This window comes from Bos indicus x Bos taurus, chromosome 1 (genome assembly GCF_003369695.1).
Source record: "Bos indicus x Bos taurus breed Angus x Brahman F1 hybrid chromosome 1, Bos_hybrid_MaternalHap_v2.0, whole genome shotgun sequence".
NCBI lineage: Eukaryota > Metazoa > Chordata > Mammalia > Artiodactyla > Bovidae > Bos > Bos indicus x Bos taurus.
In genome coordinates, this window is record NC_040076.1 from 126,852,724 (window position 1) to 126,877,795 (window position 25,072).

General features: G+C 37.7%; 1 protein-coding gene across 3 annotated transcripts in view; it reads right to left on the reverse strand.

Annotated features, from left to right (window-relative positions):
* RASA2 (RAS p21 protein activator 2) overlaps window positions 1-25,072 on the reverse strand; it is a 126,106-nt gene that overhangs the window by 83,358 nt on the left and 17,676 nt on the right. For all 3 annotated transcript variants that reach the window (XM_027544586.1, XM_027544580.1, XM_027544570.1), the window contains exons 2-4: window positions 16,676-16,793; window positions 10,903-11,006; window positions 1,352-1,446 (exon numbers count right to left, since the gene is read on the reverse strand). In XM_027544586.1, the coding sequence (XP_027400387.1) occupies window positions 1,352-1,446; window positions 10,903-11,006; window positions 16,676-16,752 (276 nt within the window). In that variant the 5' untranslated portion in view covers window positions 16,753-16,793. The remainder of the gene's footprint in view (window positions 1-1,351; window positions 1,447-10,902; window positions 11,007-16,675; window positions 16,794-25,072) is intronic.

Here is a 25,072-nt window from a genome sequence, read left to right on the forward strand (position 1 = left end):
AACTTTCATTCCCATTTTACAGAAATAAAATTCAAGGTCAGTAAAATAACCACATATGAAAATTAGGACCTACATTTTTACACTTCAAGTTTAAAACCCTTTCCATATCATCACATTGCCTCTCACCTGGATCATTTACCAAATTGTATAACTGGGATAAGAATAAAAGCTATTGTCAGATGTAAAGAAAAGAACATTAAAATGGGATAGAGTGAGGAAAGGAGAAGTTTCAATTATACTTTATACTTAAGAAGGGGTTTTAGCAAACAAATAATTTTTTGAGAATTTAATCAAACAGAATGCTTGAGAGGTTTTGAGGAAACAGAGACACGGGCACTTTATTTGCAAACATCTGTGGGTGTGCGTGCAGTACTTTTTTCTTGCCTTAAACTTCAGTTTGAGTCATAGTGGTAAATTATAACTTCTTTTAAGAGAGGAAGAATTCTGCTTGCAGTTATGCCCTTGGGAAACAATTTCACAATCCTTACCATATTTTATAAATAAACAGGGTTACCAGAAAAAAGAAAAAGGATTCCCTTTAGATAGAAATAACAATTTCGAAGAGCAGCTCACACTTTTCAGAAACAAATACAAAGTTAAGCTACACAGCCAAACATATTTCTTTACTCACACACAGAATCTTTAAGATCTCTCATTTTGGCAAGAGGAAAGACCTCTTATTTAAAGCTAGAGCTTTGAAATGAGTAATGATATCCTTTCAAATAAAAAGAAAGGTGAACAACAGGAAACACGGTGGGTATGAAGGCTCTCCATGGTGGGCTTAGGCATGGTTTGAATGAATAACACTGGCCCAAATCTAGTTTATTCCACAGTAAAGAGAGCATCTGGAAAAGGAAACGGCAATCCACTCCAGTGTTCTTGCCTGGAGAATCCCAGGGACAGGGGAGCCTGGTGGGCTTCTGTCTATGGGGTCACACAGAGTCGGACATGACTGTAGTGACTTAGTAGCAGCAAAGAGAACATCGTGATCAGAACAGATGAAATCACACACTTCTAAGGATTCTCCTCTGAGTTAATAAAACATATCTTTTTCGTTAAAACTTCTTCCTTATCTAAAAAAATTACTAATTTGCTACTGTGACTCAAACAAAAGAACTAAGGCAGGGAAACAAATGTCCTCCTAATATAATCCCCCCAAACACATACACATACATAAATTATTCTTGATTTCATGTGGTAAGGCATTTTCTTCCAGTTATATGTCACCCAGAGATGTATAATGCGTGGTCCCAGAATTTAAAATAAGTATGATAAGTTCTCTCTGTATGAACGAGTATAATCAGTTCATTTTTCATTCCTTTTCTTCCATTACTTATTCCTTAATATTTACCTGAACCTCTGAATTGGAATCAACAGGCTGTAGCGAAAACCAAGTTTCTTTGCCACTGTGGTTACACAAGTCTTCTTTTTTGATGGCTACTTTTCCTATAATAAATAAGTAAAACAATGAGGAAACATATTTTCTATAATCATCACCACCATTACATATTTTTTAAAAAAACATTTAAAAATAATTTTTATCTGCTGATATCAAAATCCATTCTTATAAAGCAGTTTCTGTATTTTAAAGAATGAAAAGGTGCCTCATTTTCCTCTACCGCTTGGCTGACCCTTCTCTGTGCCATTTTGAATTAGGGGATTAGACCAAAACTCAGTTGTATTTATATACAATTGCACTTTTTAGTGGAAAAGGCAATGGCACCCCACTCCAGCACTCTTGCCTGGAAAATCCCATGGACGGAGGAGCCTGGTGGGCTGAAGTCCATGGGGTCGTGAAGAGTCGGACACGACTGAGCGACTTCACTTTCACTTTCCTGCACTGGAGAAGGAAATGGCAACCCCCTCCAGTGTTCTTGCCTGGAGAATCCCAGGGACGGTGGGACGGTGGAGCCTGGTGGGCTGCCGTCTATGGGGTCACACAGGGTCGGACAAGACTGAAGCGACTTAGCAGCAGCAGCACTTTTTAGTACTTATTCAGATTCACTGTTTTACCCAGAGTACACTCAGTATAAAAAGCAATGTACAATGATTGTCCAATGACAGCGCAAACTAATCCTCCCAATTCTTTAACACTGTGAATAGACTATGTGTTTTGTCTAAACAGACATATCTGCACTTAATAAGAGTTTATAAGCTCCAATTAAGAGAACAGAAAATAACAATATCATATGGTCATTAATAATTTTGAAAACTGACTTGAAATTATGAGATTAAAATAATTTTACTGAAAATTTGGTTTTATCAAAACACTGTAAACACTGCTTATGTTGCTTCAATGCATTAAAAAAAAAAAATCAAAGCAGTTCCCTAAAGAGTTTCTATGTCTCAGAAACAGACACAGAGCAATGAACAAAGTAGTATGAGAGGAAGAAACAGAAATGTTCTTATTATAATGAAGTATTTGCCATGTTGGTTACAAAGCATTTCCTTCCTCAATTCAAGTTTTAAGAAGTAGATAGTTTTGCATATGACTGACAATTTATTCCAACATTCAACACAAAAACGTCAACAAAGGATATACGTTAAAGTAAAAAATAGCTCACTTTCTTTGATTTTACCAAATAAAAATTTTCATTTTAAGTGCCCAAATTATACTTCATATCCTTTCACTTTATGACCTAGCTTGGTCTTTCAGTTCAACATTTGAAAACTTACAGAAAACAGTAAAAAAAAAAAAGTTTTCTGTCAAGATATATCAATTTTAGTGTATCAAGTGAAAAGAAAAGACATAACAAGAAAGCAAACACAGAAAAACTGTCTTTAAAATTTTATTCTGGAATTAGATTAGTAGTAATGGTTGCACAACTCTATGAATATACTTAAAACCACGGAACTGCATGCTTTAAAAGGGTAAATTCTATGGCATGTATATAGCACATCAATAAAGCTATTAATTAAAAAGTAATCATATAGACCCTATTGGACAATTTCTGGGATTTTTAGTTTTATACATAATTTATGAATATGTATGTAAGTGTACATATGCATGCATGTACAATACATCCAAACATCACTAAAGCAAGCCCTCAACTTAAAAAAAGGCTTTTTAGGGGGTTCCCTGGTGGCTCAGCAGTAAAGAATCCATCTACAATGCAGGAGCCGCAGGAAGACACAGGTTTGATCCCTAGGTTGGGAAGAATCCCTGGAGGAGGGCACGGCAACCCACGCCCATTAAAAAAAAAAAAAAGTTTTTTGGGAAATGTACTGGTTTGATGGATTCATTTACTCATTCAACAAATAATCACAATGACACTATATTTTAAATGGTAAGCTGATTTTCAGAATTCTTCAACTAAAGGCTGCTGCTGCTGCTGCTGCTGCTAAGTCGCTTCAGTTGTGTCTGACTCTGTGCAACGCCATAGATGGCAGCCCACCAGGCTCCCCTGCCCCTGGGATTCTCCAGGCAAGAACACTGGAGTGGGCTGCCATTTCCTTCTCCAACGCATGAAAGTGAAAAGTGAAAAGTGAAGTCGCTCAGTCGTGTCCGACTCTTTACAATCCCATGGACTGCAGCCCACCAGGCTCCTCTGTCCATGGGATTTTCTAGGCAAGAGTATTACTTAACCAATAATGCTTCTAAAAACTAGAGTAGAAATCTAAGAAATACCTGTTCTATTCATGACTCACAACACAGATCACTGGAAACACATCTTTGTTACAAGTGCCTAACCAAAAGTTAGTTCAAAGGTTAAAAAAAAAAAAAGCCCAGAAAGAGAGGACCCTCTTCTCTTACTTCATGTCTCATGTGTCCATGGTACCCACTGTCATAAAAGAATTGAATGGCTCATATCCCCTGGGAGAAAAACCCTTTTCTGACTAGCTGTATAAATAAGCCATTTGTTTTTTAAGTTGAGAAAAACCTGCAATTTTATTGCCAGCTCTTACTCTTATCAAGTTCCTTTTAAGACATCAATTTGTAAAATGTGAAGATTTGGTTGCAAGAGACTAGTCAGTCCAAAGAAGCAGGGAAGAGCACAGGATCTCAAGAAGTCAAAGAAACTGACAAAGCACGACAGAAAAACAAAGAAAAATATTTGAAGTCATTAGGTATTAGGATACCAGCCAACACATTCAGCATTTCATTGGGCAATATAACACTTGAAAAAGAAATGTCATCAGCCTTAGGGAATCAAACAGGATAGAGAGGAGTTATGAAGCGAAGGAGGGAAGGTAAATAAATGAATGAATGAATGAGAAAGGTTGGAGGGTAAAGGAGAAGGGAACTCAGGGAAGGAAGAAAAGAGCAGGGAAGGGAGGAACAAGTTTCTGAAATACAAGTAAGACCCCAAAAATTGTTCCTCATTCTTGTTGTGAGCTATCCTTAAACAGGTTATATGGCAGCTATTAAATACAAAATGTAAGCAGCCTGATTATAGTGGAATGAGCACGGAACTGAAAAGAAAAGCCAAAATTTATTGAATATCTACCAGGGAGTAAACATTCTTACACATTTTGTTTAATCTTCATAACAATCTTGAGGGTAGATGGTGTATTACAGATGAGGAAAGCTGAATGATACTAAAAACCCGCACACGAATGAGTGCTAGAGCCCGATTTCAAAACCAAGGCACTCCTGTTCAGGTTTCTTCCAAGACACTAATTCTCAGCCGACTGTCAATTCTGTTACTTATTAGCTGTGTAATCTTGGGTGATTTAAACTCTATATCTCATTTACCTCCTCTGTAACAACTTTCAGTTCCAATGATCTTAAAAACTTATTCTGTGCATCCTCATGGTCTCCAACAGCATTTTAATGTTTACTATTTTAAACAAAGGTAACTCATTATTTCACTAGCTATGAGATCAGCAACATCAAAAATAAACAAATAACTCCCAATGCTTCACACAAGGTATGTCTGGAAACCATGTTTCTTGACACAACTTTGGGAACTGGGCTCTTTTGAAAATAACTTTTATCCAGTCCTATTCTCTTTCTGACAGCAAATTTATGTCTTTGGCAAACACTGTTTATTTAAGGAAGTATATGGTAAAATCATGTATAAATTATGGAGTAGTCATTTCAACAGTTGCTTAAACTGGGAAATATCTCTTAGGAATAGAACTTTTGATTAAACATTTGCTTGGCTCTAAAACTCAAAAAAATAAAATAAAAATAATTAACCAGTCAACACAGGAACCAAATACAAAACACATTATTTAAAGGTACTATTTCATTTCCCCACTATACTGACAAACTCATACACAGAAAAAGTTTAGACCACATATACACACATTTATATACCAGATGCTGTATCAGTTTCTTAAAATCAGACAAGGAGAGGAAATACAAAAAGAAATGAAGGAACTGTGGACACAGAAACCATCCTTGTTGGTCTCTAAGTAAAAAAATATATAAATATTCTTAGCTTTCCAGTACCACTTCTAGGCAGCATTTTCTTACCATCTGTAAAAACTCTGTTCTACTAGGGCCCCATTTTTAGATACAACATATTCTTAGAAATTTCATCCTGATACAGATCACCAACTGGCAACATCCTGATGGCCTTGTTCCTACTTGATTACTAGTAGAAATGATGAAACGGTAGATAAATGTAGGGATAAGTGTGACTGCCTATACAAGATGAAAAAGAACCAGAGGACTAAACAGATTCTGGCAGCATCAATAACAGCAACTCAGTCAATGGCAACACTTAGGTACCTTAGTGTACAGGGTTTAGATGATTCCTTTTGGTTTCTGTGGCAGACTGGTATATTAGTAACGGCTTTCAAAAAATCATACTTCCCTGTCTATGCCACTGTGTCGTCTCCTCCAGCACTGACTCTGAGTTTGGCTATGCCACTTACTTTTGCCAATGGATACCAGCAAATGTAAATGCAAGTAGTCTTAATAAACATCTGCAGTAGGACTTGCCCTCAACATTATGTGGAGGGGGAGCACATGGCCAGCACCAGCCATCAGACACATGGATCAGATCACTTAGCCCAGTCAATTTCCCAAGTAACTGCATATTAGTGACTCCAGGGAAGACCAGCAGAAGAACCACCCACTGAGCTTGGCCCAAACTGATGACCTGCAGGACCATGAGCAAATACAGGATTGCTAAATTAAGCCACTAAGTATTAGGGTGATTTGTTATGTCGCAATAGATAACTGATACAGTTCCTATGCAAACAGACACAGAAGTGTAGCCTTAAGCTATTTAAACAGTAGGTTTGACCTAAGAGCTAAGTAAGTGCCAGCAGAAATGACAATTCTAATGTTGAAAAACACATTAGCTGTCTTAAACCCAACCTCATTTTATAGGTGAACAAGGCTATGAAGGTACAGTGACTTGCTTAAGGTCACAAAGCCAGTGAGTGATAGAGTCATAAATGGAATTCAGGTCTCTGATATCCTAGTGAAATTCTCTTACAACATTCTGAATCAAGAGGTAAGAAATACAAGTTAACCAGTCTACCATGGTTCAATTGTTTGAGCCTAGATCCCTCTGAAAACTAAAATAATTAGAAAATATACATTAGAAGGTAAAATGTATATGTTTAATATTACTAGGATCCTTACTGGAAATGGAATTTTTTGTTAACAAAAAGTTTTTCTCTTCTCTTCTCCCTTTTTAAGGGAAGAAGACACTATATCATAGGACAACACATCACACAATAAAAGACTTTCAAAGCCTTACTTTTACAATTTCCTATCTTTTTCTAACATGGTTCCTCGGTCTCAAGTTTTCAATTAATCTATAATCAGTTTTCATCCTAACTGTTCTGGCATATAAAGGTTTCTAATACAAAAAATTATGCCTCATATTAATAACAGTTATCACTTCCAGGAAGGGGACTGGGGGGGGGGGGTCAGTGACCAAAATTAATTGTCTGTAATATTATAACTAAAAATTTTCTTTTACAAAAAGAAAAATATTCTTTTTTTTTTTTTAAAGGAATAACAACTTATTCAGAAAGGTGGCAAACTGAGAAGATGGCAGACTAGTATCTCAAAATAACATCTAATCAGGGTTTAGATGCCAGTTTCTTTTTTTTAATTAAATAGAGCACAGGCGTCTCAGTGCACTGGCTTCTGTTGTGGAGCTGGAGCACAGGCTTTAGAGTCTGTGGGCTCAGCAGCTGAGGCACACGTGCTTAGCTGCTCTGAGGCACGTGGGATCTCCCAGGACCAGGGATGGAACCCATGTCCCCTGCTATGGCAGGCAGGTTCTTAAGTACTGGACCACCAGAAAAGTTCTCCATGTATTATCAAACAATTAAAAATAAAAAACAAACAAGTTCTTAAAGCTATCCAACCAGTACACGTTTTTAGATCTTCTTAAGTTTAAAAGATGGTTCTCTCAATTCTAGCTCAAATTTAATTCCCAGAAAATGCTATGGTACTATTTAGCCTACAACTGGGCAAAGACTTGTAAAATAAGTGAAAATATCAAGATTACCTTCCAATTTTAAAGGCTACATATGTACTTTACTTTAATAAAAGAAAAAACAAAAATTTCTACATTTAGTAAAGTTTTTTTTTTTTTTTTTTTACAGTTCCTACAGCAAGTTATGACCTTCTGATACCACTCCACGAAGGACTGATTTTTACTTTAAAAATTAAAAAACAAAACAAAACAAAACAAGCAATGTTTGGAAATAATTATAAACCTCAACTAAAGGCCTTTTCAACAAATACTATATGATGACTATGAGTAAATAGATGATGAAAATTACAAAACATTTTCTTAAAAAGTCAGAGTAGTCAATTAAAGATACACACTCTCTCGTGTTGCTAATAATCACCAAAAGCCTCTATCAAGTCTTGTTTTCCCATTAAGAGATCTCCTTGCTTTCCCTCCTCTCTCTCTTCCAATCTTCCTGATACACTTCATCAATCTTCACTAAGGCCTCATTTCCCCTGTTAAGCCTCCAGAAGTGCTCCTAGGGCAATTTCATTCATTCCAACAGAGGCTTCAAGTTTCACATAATGCTAATGATTCTCAATATCACATCTCCAAACATCAAATTCAGATCTTTTCTGTGAGCTTCAGGTCTGTGTTTCCAACAATCAACAAACATGTCCACCAAGATGCTCCCCAGGTAATGCAAGTTTAACCTGTTTGTAACCAAAGTCATCCTCTCCCTTTCTCATCCTGAATGCTCTTTATCTCAGTTAATGACAGCAATTAAAACAAGCTTATTTTTAACTCTTTCCTTTCTTATATCCCCCCTTTATCTCCTCAGTCCCTAAATCCCATGTGAAGCTATTCCTGTGAAGGACATTCCCTCATCTGCGTTTCCACTGCCACTGCCCTATTCATCTCATCTGATAACAGCCTCCTTGCCTCTAATCTCTCTCTATTCTAAAACATAAACCATACATGATATATTTAAACCAGATTTTTCATACTTTAAAAATATGTGTATATATAGTTATATATATGTATACACATTTTAAATATGTTATCTATGGACACTGAGTTTATTATTGTTCAGACCATAGGAAGTTGTTAAAATACACAAGTATATTCATATATACAGTTATACATAATTTTTAAAAGGTTCCCGATTCTTAAAAGGTTAAATTGTCTACAGAGTGAAGTCCAAATTCCTTAGCAAGGCTTTAAGTGTCCATCACAACTTGCTCCAATTTACATTCCCAGATTCACCTTCTACCAACCTTGGCCTAAGTAATTTACATATATCAGCAGATACACCACAAATACGACTCACCTTTCCTTCTGTGCTTCTGCTAATCCCTATTATCTTGAAACTTCTTTCTTTTCCTACCTAGGTAGTCTCTGTTAATTCTTCACCAAACAAAATTAACTCTTCTTTCCTCTACCCTCCCAACTACTTTGTTCCTACCTCTAGCACTGCTAGGTCACTTCAGTCGTGTCCGACTCTGTGCAACCCCATAGACGGCAGCCCACCAGGCTCCCCCATCCCTGGGATTCTCCAGGCAAGAACAATGGAGTGGGGTACCATTTCCTTCTCCAATGCATGAAAGTGAAAAGTGAAAGTGAAGTCGCTCAGTCCTGTCTGACCCTCAGCGACCCCATAGACTGCAGCCTTCCAGGCTCCTCCGTCCATGAGATTTTCCAGGCAAGAGTACTGGAGTGGGGTGCCATTGCCTTCTCTGACCTCCAGCACAGACCCTATTAAATATATTAGTATTAATCAGCCAGATAACCTGGGAGCAACTTGAAATTTATTCACCTTAATATTCCCACCTTTTGTACACCACATAGACAAGTGTTTAAGGATGTAGCCTTGGGATGATCCATAATTAAGGGTTTGCTGGACAGAGAAAAGTCTACATATAAGTAAAGCAGAAGTCAGAAGGAAAATAATTAGGAAAATACAATAATATTAAACTGCCTTTTCCTTGGCTTTCAACAAGTTGAATAAGCAATCCGAAGAGTTTAATGTGACACAGAGGCAGATGAGGACTGAAAACTATGAAATGCCTTCTGCGACAGAAGAAAAGTATTTGATATGCATATAGTTGACAAAAGTTAATGGATTTATCAAATATGGAGGCAGAAGAATAAATAAAATTCCACCCAAAAGAAAAATAAGCAAAAGAACTAATTCACAGAAGACAAATGTAAAAGACCAATAAACATATAAAAATTCCTCAAATTCACTAGTAATCAGAAAATACAGGTTTAAAAAAATCAAATATTACTTTCACTGATCAAGTCAGAAAAAAATTTTTCAGTAATATCCAAGAACAACAAATTTTCAATGATAATTTCCAAGGTACAGTGAAATGATTATGCCCATGTCATGTTTGAAGGAATGTGAATTAAGTGAAAGAGGAAAAAACAGCTGAATAAACAATACAGTATAATAATATAAATGCATGAAGTAAAGAATGAGAAGACACAAAGCATTAACCGTAGCTATTCTTAGGCAGAATCATTACCAGTCCCTTAAAACATGTAATAATTTTAGAATTAAGAGAAAATATTACTGTTTTTAAAAAGGTATTTTTAAATGACTTTGGTAAACTTCAAAAATGAAGTCAGATTATAGTGAATTAAAAAAGAAATAAGTAGTAAGCAGAAAGATATAAATCACTTGTTCAGGAGTTCAACAGTAAAAGCAGAAGCAAATTAGATGGTAGTCAAGAGGTCAAAGTTAAATAAAGCTTAATCATTTAAACTGCAGGTGATGAGTATATTTGAAACTGGAAAGGAGAGATGGAGATGATGAAACTCATGACACTAAAAACGGAGACTAATGCATGTAAGTGAAAGACCTCTATCTGTTATTCAAAGACAGTGGTGCAAAAGCCATAAATGTGACACATATGTGGTCAGTTAGCTTTGTCCAAGTTGATGCTCACAGATCATACCTCAGGAAATTATTTAAGAAACAGAGTTACTGGTCACCAATACAGCCAGAGAGAAAACATGTGATCAGATTAAAGTGAATTATTACTTCTATTAGAAAAACTTCAAAAACAGCTGTTCTTTGGTAGGGATCAAATACTGTAATCTTTGTATAAAAACATTCTTTGAATCATTCAACGATTCTTGTACTGATCATTCACCAAATTTAAGGCACTCTGGGAGTGACAGTCTCTGCCTTCATAAATATATATATTCAACTAGAGCATCTAGACATTAAACAACAAACTGATGAACAAATATAATGAATACTACAGAAAAGGGACCCATCAGGCACTACAGAAATATATGGCACCATGACTAGAGGGAAAATGGTCATGTCAATTCCCTGACAAAGTGTCGCCCAAGTTGAGCATACAAATTAAAAATCAGATCTGCAAATGAACATGAAGTCTAGAGGGAAGGATTAGAAGTTTGAGAGTATATTATTCTGTTGTTTTCAATACTTTATACTTAGAAAAAGAATGAATATAAACACCAATGTTGTGATTAAAAGATAATTATGAACGGTACATACCTATACGAAGGTCTCTTTGTAAAACATTCTTATCATAAACATAGAAAGACAAATACTGGAAAGTTCTTGGAATCTCAAAATAAAATTCTTCACTAAAAAACGGGCTAGAGAGAAAAGAGGGAAAGCTCATTAAATTTAAACTCGACAGTGTCCTCATATTTTATTTTCAATAAAATAAAATTATAGATTAAACCATAAAGAAAAACATCAAGAATTCCAAAATAATTCTCTATACTAAGTTTCAATTAAGCCTGGACAAACTAAGCTGAATTTCTGAAAGGACCTTGACTGCCAGGTTGGGCTCGGAAGATTTTCTGGAGTCCTATGGACAGAAGATCCAGTAACTGCCTGAGGTCATGCTCACCTTAAAGTGGACACAGTTGAGAGCTGAGGACAGTGTCATTCACACCATTATCTCAAAAATACGTAAATCACAATAATATATAATACCTAAAATGAATATGGTTATGTAAAATGTTATTTAAAACATATTTTTAAAAACTGAATTAGGTTATTTTTAATCAGCTTTATTGAGGTACAAATCATATAACATGTAACTTAAAGTACAGAGGTTACTGACTTGTGATAAATTTACAAACCTGTGTAGCATCCATCCCAATCAAAATATAGGAACATTCTAACTCCCCACAAAGTTTCCTGTTGTTTCTCTGCAGTTACTCCATCACACGTGCCACAGGCAACCAGTGATCTGACTTCCATCATTAAAGATCTACTGTAAGATTTCCTATAAATGGAATCAAATAATATGTACACTTGCATCCAGCTTCTTTCACTCAGTTTAATACCTATGAGATTTTTTTCCATTTTGCTGCGTATATCTTTAGTTCATTTCTTCTAATTGTTGGGACAATAAAATATTGAATTGTTGAATACTGACTGTTGAATATTCCACAGTCTATTCTCCTAGTGATGTTATCTGAGTTGTTTCCAGTTCAGGCTATCAAAAATACAGTGGCTATGAACATTTTTATAAAACTCTTGAATGCTTTCAGTTCTTTTGGTGAGGTAACTAAAAATAGAATTGCTGAGTTAAAAGGTAGGTGAGTTTTTAATTTATGAGAAACTGTCAGACTGTTTCCGATGTGGCTATACTATTTTACACTCCTACCAGCAATGTGTGACAGCTCCAGCTGTTCCACATCATTGTCAACTTTTGCTACGGGAAGTTTTTTTAAATTAGCTACTCTACAACATTATAACTCAACTATACATCAGTTAAAAGTCATTTTGAAAAAAACTAGCTATTCCAGTGAATGACATGATAAATGCTTACACCTGTGTAATCTCTACCCTAATCAAGATAAAGAACACTTCCATCTCCCTAGAAAGTTCCCATGTGTACTCATTCCCTCCATACTGTCACGGGAACCAGTGATCTGATTTCTATCATGACACATTATGTTCAAGACTGTATGGAGACAAAAATATACAAACTATATTTCCCTTATGAATAAGGATGTTCAATATCTTTTCATGTGCTTGTTGCCCATTTGTATATCTTATTTTAGGAACTGTTGGAGTCTCCACCACAGGTTTTAAAAGGTTTGTCTGTTTTCTCATCGGGTTTTTTTGTTTTTTGTTTTAATAAATTCTGGACACAAGTCTTTTGTCAGAACATTTCTAGCAGGTGTGGCCTGCCATTTCATTTTCTTGACAGTATCTGTTAAAGGGCAGAAGGCTCTGATTTTGACAAAATCCAATTTATTATTTCTCCTCTTTTATGACTGATGCTTTTGGCACCTAAGTAAAGAAATCTTTGCCTTCCCCCAAATTGCTAAGATTTTCTCCTACGAAACAGCTTTTCTAAGTTCACTGTAAGAATGCTATTTTGATATTTAAATTCTCCTACTAAGACATGAATCTCTGAAACACTAGTCAACATCCTTTATCAAGAGTACCTCTTTCCTGGTAATGTTTAAAGAATTAAAAAGATATTTTTAAAATGTCACCATAACTTACAATCTCTTCAGGATGTCACAACTTAAAAAGAAGATGAAATGCAAACTAAATGTCTCTTGTGCTGTGCTGTGCTTAGTCGCTCAATCGTGTCCGACTCTTTGCCACCCCGTGGACTGTAGCCCTCCAGGCTCCTCTGTCCGTAGGGATTCTCCAGATAAGAATACTGGAGTGGGTTGCCATGCCCTCCCCCAGGGGATCTTCCCAACCCATGAATCAAACTGGATTCTCTGGCATTGCAGGCGGATTCTTTACCAGCTGAGCTATCAGGGAAGCCCAAATGACTCTTAAAGAAGTCATTTCTGACCCTATCCAGGAAACAGTTGACTCAGCTTCTCAGTTATTATAAAACCTGGTCAATTTCTGTCAATATATTTTTCACTTCAAATTCATTACAACTGCACTTCAAATTGTAACCAAAATAAACTTTTAAAAATTGGTCTGTCAAAATAGTCTTCTGAATTAGTCTCAACATAGAAATTAATATAAAACAACTGTTAGGCAAAGATGCGTAGGTATTGTTTTCTCCTTTGTGTCACTTTATAAAAAATGATAAAACTGAGAATTTCCTTCTTTGGAAGGAATGATGCTAAAGCTGAAACTCCAGTACTCTGGCCACCTCATGCGAAGAGCTGACTCATTGGAAAAGACTCTGCTGCTGGGAGGGACTGGGGGCAGGAGGAGAAGGGGACGACAGAGGATGAGATGGCTGGATGGCATCACTGACTTGATGGACGTGAGTCTCAGTAAACTCCGGGAGTTGGTGATGAACAGGGAGGCCTGGCGTGCTGCGATTCATGGGGTCGCAAAGAGTCAGACACGACTGAGCGACTGATCTGATCTGATTTGATCATGTATCCACTCTCAAATACTATTTTTAAAACACATTCTAAAGCCAAATAAGAACAAGATGAAAATTATTCACTAAGTCACCTGTATCACTGTATCATCACAATCTCAACAACCTAATCCCCACATCTGGGTGCCCACATCTTTATTTTATAAATAAGTAAGGTAACTAATCAATCCATTTGAGAAAAGTTTTCAACGAGGTTGGTGAAGAGCCATGACAAGACTTATACTCTACCGTTACCACCGACCCATGATTATGCATATCACTCCCAAGGAAATTCCTGGTGGGGGAAGAGAAGCACAAGGTACAAGAAGTATTGCTACTTAGTTTGTTTATAGGTCTCCTACTTCTCAGAAGGATTGAGACAGAGATTTAGGAGCTATGGATTCCACATGTGACTCCTACTTACCTGCTATGAAAATTCTATAAAAACTGTAATATTCAGAACCCATAACAGATCTAAATGATATCTACTGTCTTTTGACTTAACAGCTTATCACAACATTCAGAAGAGTAGAAACACTGAAATGAAACCACGGTGAGCAAGGGTTCATACTACAGATTCTTTCACCCTGTTCCGCAAGAATGCTAGGAGGCACCTAGAATCCAAAAAACATCTAGCCTAATTGTATTGAAATGACCTAAGGTAACCATCGGAGATGGCAATGGCACCCCACTCCAGTACTCTTGCCTGGAAAATCCCATGGACGGAGGAGGCTGGTGGGCTGCAGTCCACGGGGTCGTGAAGAGTCGGACATGACTGAGCGACTTCATTTTCTCTTTTCACTTTCATGCATTGGAGAAGGAAATGGCAACCCACTCCAGTGTGCTTGCCTGGAGAATCCCAGGGACGGGGGAGCCTGGTGGGCTGCTGTCTATGGGGTCGCACAGAGTCGGACACAACTGAAGTGACTTAGCATAGCATAGCATAGCAAAGGTAACCACTGGAGAAGGCAATGGCACCCCACTCCAGTACTCTTGCCTGGAAAATCCCATGGATGGAGGAGCCTGGTGGGCTACAGTCCATGGGATCGCTAAGAATCAGACAGGACCGAGTGACTTCACTTTCACACACTGGAGAAGGAAATGGCAACCCACTCCAGTGTTCTTGCCTGGAGAATCCCAGGGACGGGGGAGCCTGGTCAGCTGCCGTCTATGGGGTGGCACAAAGTCGGATACGACTGAGGCGACTTAGCAGCAGCAGCAGCAGCAGCAAGGTAACCACTGACAGCCTTAAAATAGCTTCCAAGTGGCTATGAATCTAGAAAAATAACTTAAGGTGGACAGGTAGCTCAGCTGGTAAAGAATCCGCCTGCAATGCTGGAGACCCCGGTTTGATTTCTGGGTCAGGAAGATCCCCTGGCGAAGGGATAGGCTACCCAGTCTAGTATTCTTGAGCTTCCCTGCTGGCTCAGTCAGTGAAGAATCCACCTGCAATGTGGGAGACCTGGGTTCGATCCCTGGGTTGGGAAGATACCCTGGGGGAGGGCATGGCAACCTACTCCAGTACTCTTGCCTTGGAGAATCCCCATGGACAGAGGAGCCTGGTGGGCTACATTCCATGGGGTGGCAAAGAGTTGGGCATGACTGAGCAACTAAGCAGCAGCAAGAATAATTGATTTTATCATTTTCCCCAACACAAACAGCTGGCAAGGCAAGGGCTTAAAACAAAAAGTAAGCTAATTTTAGTTTCTCATTTACGAGGCTATGTAGTAGAAACTAAAACAAGTATTCAACTTATTGAAAATTACTAGTTTTATATATCACTGATTTTTATGTGATATGTAATCAACATACATTTAGAAACAAACAGTTTCAGGTTCCAATCTCAGTTTTGCTTCTAACTTCCTTTATTAAGTGTGCAAATTGTTCAGTCTTTTGGTGACTCAGTTTCATCATTTATGTAAATTCTAATAAAGAATTACAGAATTCTAATAAAACAGGGCAGGTGATTTATGATTAAAGATGTGAAGTATATTCAAATCTTCTTGGGCTACTAAATATTTCATCCATCATATGTTCATTCCAACAACTTCTGATTCCCTTATTTTAACTTTTATCTCTGGACAAGACTGTATCCCTCCAGCACAGCTCTGCACTAGAATTATATCCTCAGATGCTATTAAAGGGAAGAGTGGCACATTTCAATTTTATGAATTAAAATTTACTGATACTCTTGCAGTGCTACTACACTTTCAAAAAATGAGAAATCTACCTAAGAGCTCGTTCCCTTACACTGCACTACTTTAGTTAAGTGACCTGTATAAACTTTAAGGGGTAATTTATTCTCAAGAGAAATAAAATTATGATGTACTTTGAGAAAAGTTCAAATAAGTGGGCAAAATTTAGCCTAGAGAAAAAAACTGAGGTATTGGTGGTTGTTTTCAAAAACTTCAAAGACTATCATGTGAAAGATGGATTAAACTTGTTCCCCATATATTCAAGGGACAGAATTAGGAACAATTAAAAGGAAGACACATTTCTGAGGCAATGAGAAGCCACATGAAAGCAAGTTCTGTGTCCATCTTGTTCTCGTGGATGTATGAATATATAGCGCCTGGCAAGTGCTTGGCATACAGTAGGTTTTCCTTTTGATAGACATTAGTCAACTAAATCTAAGAGTCAGAATAGTTCTAAGACCTAACAGGCTGCTTAGGAGGCAGTGAAATCCTTGGTCACTGGAATATTAAGCAAATGCCAGATGACGACTTGTCAAAAATAATTGTCAGGAGGAACTAAGCATAATGGATTTAGTCCAGCTCAATGAACATTAAGGCTCCTTCAAACTCTGAGATTCTGTAATTCTAAAAATAAATTCAGAAACGAAAAGGAAAATAAAAGTTTCAGATGAAGAAAGACTTCTTGATAACAGTCAGGAAAACATATAAAAGCTATCATTCAATACATATCGTATTAGTGATAATTTACTAATTTTTTACAAACCTTAAAGATTTTTCAACAACTTGGGTACGATAAACTTCTTCTTGGTCCAAATTTATGGTGCAGAAACAATCTCTCATCTTGTTGGGTCCAAGATATGGCAATAAATTTTTCGCTTCACCTGTTGGCACAAAAATTAAAACTGGTGTTAAATATCACTGGCTGCTTCATGCTAAACCTTATATGGGATGCATTAAATGAAAAAGAACATATAAGATATAGCACAGAAAATAGTATTAGTGATTACAGAAAGATAATAAACTTGGTCAAAAATAGTCTGGTGAGACGGAGGTGAGGAGCTGTGTGTAACGGGGCACGTGAGATATGTTGTACCACTGGATCCCTGGTCCCAGGAAAGAGCAATGCCCCCAGCTTGTGCTCTTACCCCATCCCACCGGCACCACCCCAAGGACTTGCCTCCACAACTAATCCCTCTTTCCTGTATCACTAACTGTCCTCTCTACTGGATCATTACCATCAGGTCATAAACAAACTCTGGTATTTCCCAATTGTAAAAACAGCACAAAAAAGAAAAAAATCTCCTTTGATTCCACCTCCCCCTCATGACATCATTCCATTTCTAGACTCCCTTTCACAGCAAAACTTCTCAAAAGCAAACATCTACAGTCACTGTTTCTAATTCCACACCTTCCATTCATTCTTCCATCCAATCAGCTTTTAACTCCATGACGACAATGAAGCTACTCTAGGCAGGGTCACCAATGCCTTTCATATTGCCAAACCCAAGGACATTGCTCTGTCCTCATCATACCTGATCTGACAGCACTGTTTAATGTAAGTGAAGGCTAACATCTCTCCTTAAAACTCATTTTTTCTTGGCTTCCATAACACAGTATTTCTGGTTTTCTTCCTACATCACTGGCCCTCTGCTGACATCTTTCCCTGCTCACCTATAAATGTTGCAGTGCCTCAGGGCTCAGTTCTGGGCCACCTTCTCTTCTTTCCCTAAGCAAATTCCTTCAGTATATGGTGTTAACGCCCATGCCTCTCAGGGGCCTGAGGTCATTTCCAGGCCTGATTTCTCCTCCTCAACACTAGATGTGAATATTCAACTGCCTCTTCGAATATCCAGTAGAGTTCTCAAATTTTTTAAGTCCCAAACCATCTGATTTCCTCCCCTAAAACCCACTGTTTTCCCCAGTCTACCACCATCTTCCTCTTTTCCTCTCACCTGTTCCCCATACTTCCCACTCCCACATCCAGTCCATCAGTAAATCCACTGAACTCCATAATAAATCCCAAATGAAATCACTTCTCCTTGCCTTAATCAGTATAATCCTACAATTCACTCATCAAGGAGTGTGATCTTTTAAACACAATATTCAGATCAATCACTCCCCTACTCCAATACCATTTGACTTCACCGGGGCTTCCCCAATGGCTCAGAGGATAAAGAATCCACCAGGAATTCAGGAGACTCAGGTTTGCTCCCTGGGTTGGGACGATGCCCTGGAGGAGGAAACTGAAACCTACACCAGTATTCTTGCCTGAAAAATCTTGTGGACAGGGTCACAGAGAATCAGACACAGATTCTTTCTGAGCAACTAAACAGAGAACAGAAGTCAATCCATTTCTAAATTCCCCTGGTCTACCCAGCCCCACTCAACTGTCCTCTCTTTGACCTCTTTCCTCCCACTCTCCCCAGTGTTCACCCTCTTTCCATTCATCAACCATGTCAAACTTGTTCAAGCTTAGGACCTCTGTCTGGAGTCCTCTAACCCATCTTCATATGGCTGTCTCTTCCTCTCATTTAGGTCTCAGTGCAAACGCCACTTCCTCAGAGAAACCCGTCCGTACTATTCTATCTACAAAAATAATCCTGCTACTATATTCTATTTCTCTCTTTTCTTGATAACATTTACAACTATCTGAAACTCTTCATTTTTATATCTGATTCCCTCATTCTTAGGGAGTTCTTAGCTACCTCATTCAAGGCCTGAGAACTTAACTGATCTTCAGGATCTCAAATAGTGACTGTCAACTATTGAGAAATATGTGCTGAATGAATATTAAAGAATCAAGTAAGTCTAGTTTTGAAGTTCTTGTGAGAAGCGGGTGCTGAAATCAGACACCCGCTAAATTAGGAAAAAAGGTGGTAGGCATTAGGGAAAGAGCACTTCCCTGAGAATCATGAAACTAAGTATTTCCGTATTGCCTTTGGTACTAAGTGGCCAAATGGCTTCAGACAAACCTGGGAAGAACGAGTTTTCCTGACAAAAAAGTCTGGGCTGGATAAACCCAGGTCTCTTTCTGCTTACCAACTTTAAAACAAAAGGCCATTTGAACCAATTTACTTTAAAGAAGTCTATCAGAAACTTAAGTACCTGCGAAAAACTCAATACACAAATGATTTTTTTAAATTAAAATTAGAAAAATCAGGGAGAAGTCCCTCAGAGCCATCTGGGAGACTGTCTCTCCGGCTTAAGTCCTGAGTAAGTCCACTGAATAAAACATACTTCTCAAAAATTAAAAGTAAAATTAGAAAAATCAATGGAAGAGCACCAGTAAGATACTGTTATTTAGTTATCACTGAGAGATTAGAAAAAAAAATCAAGTTACCATGTCACAGAATAAACATATTCATTTCAAGTCAAAATAAAGGAATCTAATCTTTTAAATGACCCCTAAATTGCCCAATATGGGTTGGCCTTTACAAATTCACTAGTTTTCTAAAAGGCAAAAATACTGTACATCTGAATTTGTATCCATCTAGTCTCCTCTTCCTCAGAAGATTACATGTCCGCCCTTATTATCCACAGCTCATCCCTCTGCTGTGTTCTCTCATCCCCGTTTCCTCTCTCTCACTCTAGCACACTGCCCAACAATTTCATTTTCATTATTTTCGACTTTCTCCTTTAAGTCTTTCCTTTTTTGCCTCCCCTCTGTACAATCCAGAGGGTTTGAGGGTTTGTTTTTTTTTTAGCGAAAAATCCACCTAGGTCACCATAAAGGGCTTGCAATATAAACAAATTTGGAATTAAAATCATAATAAACATGCTCCATATCTAATGAGGGAATCTGGAATACTAAATCATTGCCCTTGAACATGTTGCTATTTCATTCACACAAGCGCAACTTGAGAAACTACACTGTATAAATGTACACATATTCCGCCACCCACCTTTTTAAGAGGGAAACGGGATTATTTTCTCTGCGGAATCCAATGAAAGTGACATTATTAGATATTTACTTAGAATAAGGAAAAATTCAAATTCTACAGAATATTTAAATTTAAAATGCACTCAACATCACTTCCTAAAAAAGTTGTTCATAATCTTTGAATATCTGTCACTGCTGTTCAAAATAAAGTAAAATCATCTAATCAATGCTAGATCACCAATCGACCATGCTAATAGGTTAAGTCAACTTTCGAGTCTTTAAACTGTACCTTCAAACTGCAGCAGTAACTAACTGGCATTAATCAAAATAATTAATTGCCACATTATTTAAAAAGATCAAAAGTGAAGTAACTAAAGGTTAGAGAATTCACAAAAATAATGTTGCACTCCATACATCTCTAAACAAAAAGATTATTTTAAGAGCACACTCTTTATATTAAGCTACACAAAAAGAAATGAGGAACTTCAGAAGATACCTGTCCTGCATATGGTATTTTCATAGGGCCTCACTAGTTCTAGTAAATTACTGTATATAAATAAGTAAGTACACTGGTCAAAAAATAAACAAACAAAAAACTACTGCTCCTTAAAAGGCAAGCGTCTGGAAAACTTATTCTATAATCTCTGCTCCAATTCTTCCCCTCCTACTCACAGCCTGAATCTGCAATTTGGCTTCTGAACCTATTTCTTTACTGTAACTCCCAAGAACACTAATAATATTTGTTGTTGTTTAGTCACTAAATCACGTCTGACTCTTTGCCACTGAGCCACCTGGGAAGCTCTGCTAATAATACTGTGCGTGTGGATGTGTATGTTCAGTTGCTCAGCTGGGTCCAACTCTTTGTGACTCCATGGACGGTAGCCTGCCAGGCTCCTCTGTCCACGGGAGTTCCCAGGCAAGAATACTAGAGTGGGGTGCCATTTCCTTCCCCAGGGGATCTTCCTGACCCAGGGATTGAACCCACGACTTCCACATTGGCAAGCAGATTCTTTACCACTGAGCCACCTCTGTGGTAATAATGTCAGGAAACTTTGGGCATACACAGACCATTAAATTCATCATACAGGTGGAGAACCAATTTCAGCTATTTTTTTAATGTTTCATTATAAAACAATAAAAATATACTAAAATACAAACTTACAAGCTTCTCAACATTATTTCATGGTATTACTTGCAATCTTTCTCAATTTATCTGCAGCCTATTTGGCGATGGTTGGCCTTCAGGAAAATCAGGGTCTGTATCTGTGGTAGATATGGTGGGTCAGTATGACTTCCTGTACTGCAGAGACTAGAAAGCTAAAAACTACATTTCCCAGCCTCTCGTGCAGTTAGGGTTGTGGCTGTGATTTAAATTCCATCAATTAGATGCTCTCTGGAAATTTGGAGGACAAAAGAGAATGGAGGTGGCATTTAGGTTGCTTCTACTAGTAAGCACTGTCATGGAGATGTCTAGGTTTTCTATAGCAGCACTTGCTGCAGTCCTGGTATCCAGTCACAGGTTTCACAGGTATCAGGAAGGATACACAGCATCCATTCTGTCACACAGGTCGTGTGCATGACGGCAGCAGCACGAGCCAGCAGCAGTGACAACCATTTACTTGTCGCCGGCTGTTTCCTAACAGTGGCAGACTTCTGATCATGGCCCAGGTGACAAGGTTCTAAAGACTAGCAGCTAAAAGTTACAATTTCCTAATTTTTCAGGCACCTTTCTGATCCTAAAAGAGGTGGTAACTCCCATCATGGCCCCGATGCAATGTGGCTTTTGTACGTTATTTTTGAAAGTTTAAGGGCTTCCCAGATGGTGCTCATGGTAAAGAACCTACTTGCCAATCAGGAGATGTAAGAGATATGGGTTCAATTCCTGGGTTAGGAAGATCCCTTGGAGAAGGAAATGGCAACCCACTCCACTATTCTTGCCTGGAGAGTCCCATGGACAGAGGAGTCTGGTGGGCTACAGTCCTTAGGGTCGCAAAGAGTCGGACACAACTAAAGCAACTGAGCACTTAAAAGTTTGACTAAAGTGTGTTCCTTCAGTCTTTCCAACAATTCTATATAAGTCACTTAAAATCATTTATTAAATCTCTTTCTGCTTACACTAGCTAGAGTTGATTCTGTAACCTAATCCTGACTAGCTTCTTTTCTTATCCTTTCTATCTTTTCTAAAAAATCTAAGAATCCCATTTCATATTACTGGTCATCAGAGCTTGGTAAATCTTTCAGCTATTAATAGATGTGGCTATCTGGATCAAACATGGACTCAGAAATTATAAAGTAATATCTCACTGCAACGACTTCTGTGTTCCATTAGACAGTGAGCTGAACAGCACAGCACACCCAAAAGGTGAAAGTGTCAACTTGGAAACGGGAGAAGGATACAGCCTGACTCTCTGCATGGTTGTTACTATCTGCTTTCAGAGAACACTTCTGCATTTCTTATTGTAGCATTTAGATGTGGTTTTTAAACAGTATGTACTAGCACAAAAATAGAAATATATATCAGTGGAACAGGACAGAAAACCCAGAAATAAGCCCATGCACCTACCGCCAATTAATCTCTGACAAAGGAGGCAAGACTACCCAATGCTGGAAAGACAGTCTCTGCAACAAATGGTGCTGGGAAAACTGGACAGCCAAATGTAAAAAAGTGAAATTAAATAATTCCTTATCTCTATACATAAAAATAAGCTCAAAATGGATTAAAGACCTACACAGACACTATAAAACTCCTTGAGAAAAACATAGGCAGAATACTATTTGACATAAATCACAGCAATATCGTTTTCAATCCATCTCCCAGAATAATGGAAATAAAAACAAAAATAAACAAATGGGACCTACTTAAGCTCAAAAGCTTTTGCACAGCAAAGGCAACAATAAACAAAGCGAAAAGACATCCCACAGACTGGGAGAAAATATGTGCAAAAGATGTGACTGATAAGGAATTAGTCTCCAAAATTTACAAACAGCTTATGATGCTTAACAGTATCCTGAAGACACATTTCTCCAAAGAGGACATACAAATGGACAATAGGCACATGCAAAGCTGCTCAATATTGCTAGTTATTAGAGAAATGCAAATCAAATATTTGCATTTGATTTGTGCAAATTGGTGTGAGGTATTACCTCACACCAGTCAGAATGGCTATCAGCAAAAAATCTACAAACAATAAATGCTAGAGAGGGTGCGGAGAGAAGGAAACCCTCCTACACTGTTGGTGGGAATGTAAATTACTACAGCCACTATGGAGAACAGTACGGAGGTTCCTTAAAACACTAAAAATAGAGCTGCCATATGACCATATGCAATCCCACTCCTGGGCATATATCCAGACAAAAGCACGATCCGAAAGGTTACACTCATCCCAATGTTCATTGCATCACTGTTTACAACAGACAAGACATGGAAGTAACCTAAATGTCCATCAACAGAGGAATGGATAAAAAAGATGTGGTACATATATACAATGGAATATTACTCAGCCATTAAAAAGAATGAAATAATGCCATTTGCAGCAACATGGATGGGCCTAGACAGTGTCATACTGAGTGAAGTAAGTCAGAAAGAAAAGGAGAAATATCCTATGACATCCCTTATATTTGGAATCTAAAAAGAAATGATACAAATGAACTTATTTACAAAACAGAAAGAGACTCACAGACTTAGAAAATGAACTTATGGTTGCCCGGGGAGAAGGGAGAGCTGGGAGGTTTGGGAAGGTCATGTACACACTGCTATGTTCAAAATGGATAACCAACAAGGACCTATTTTATAGCACACAGAACTATAATCTATTATGTGCTGGCATGGATGGGAGGCGGGGTTCAGGAGAGAATGGATACGTGTATATGTATGTATGTCTGAGCCCCTTTGCTGTTCACCTAAAACTACCACAACATTGTTAATCAGCTATATCCTAATACAAAATAAAAAGTTTTAAGTTTGAAAAAAAATGTGATTTTTAAAACATGCTTGATAATACAATATCATGTCTCCATGAATTTGGAACTCCCAAATTCTCAATATGTAAACCATGTGCACTACTTTGTGTACCTCCATCTTATCCTTAAATTTACACATCCTATTTTAACTCTATTAAGATTAAAGTGTTCAAGACATTCAATAAATTGCTAAGATACAACACTTGAGCAAGATAGCTGAAATAATGGAAATAATTTTTACCTGCATTTGAATGAAAGTAGGAGATGTTTTCAGCTTAGTCTTTATTTTAAAAATTTTGTGCATACACAAAGGTAGGAACTTGTCCTATAAAGGCAGATGTATTATTGGCCCCACAGCAAACAGTATAGATCTGATTACATTTAGAAGTGTCGCTATTTCCTTCAACAAAGAATCAATTATCAGGAGGCATATTACTAACAAAACAACTGTTCCTCTATGAAGAAAGGAGCCTGGCCTTCAAGCACAACATCTTTTACTCTGTAATAAGACCATTTCTTGTTGAATTCATAACTGGTACTCTTTAAGAGGGCTTCCTGGTGGCTCAGTGGTAAAGAACTGGCCTGCTAATGCAGGAGATGACAGTTTGATTCCTGGTCGGGCAGATTCCCCAGAGAAGGAAATGGTTACCCCACTCCAGTATTCTTGCCTGGGAAATTCCATGGACAGAAGGAGTTTTGTGGGCTACATTCAGTAAATGAGGTCGCAAAAGAGTAGGACATGCTTAGCAACTAAACAATAGGTCTTTAAGAGCTTTTCTAGTCTACATGCTTTACAACGTTAACTGTTAACCAAATTAAAAAAAAAAAACAAAAAACACATTCTCTCTTAAAGCAAGGGTTTTAGAGATGAACTAATTATCCACCGGGCATTTGTTTCTTCCCCCTCACAGATGGGCTGCAAGTATGCCAAGAACACCTTCATATGACAGACACATCACTGGTTTTGTTCAACCATAAAATGAAACAGCCGCCTGTTCATTCATGTGATAGTAATTGTTTCTCTGCATCATTGAAACCTTATAACATCAAATACACAGCATGTAATAAAATGGTATATTTAGCTTGGATCCCCATCCTTCACACTGTTGCTAGTTCCTTTTTTTAAATACATTACATAGCACTCCTGCTCAAGCCTTCAGTGGTTGCACACTACCTACCACTGCCCGCCTTGCAGGATAAAATCTAAAACTCCTTAGTCTGGCATAAAAATGCTTCATGATCTGGCACCATCTACTATTTAATCATAACCACACAAGTTATGCTCCACAGTACTGCACTTTTAGTTCCTTGAAAACACTG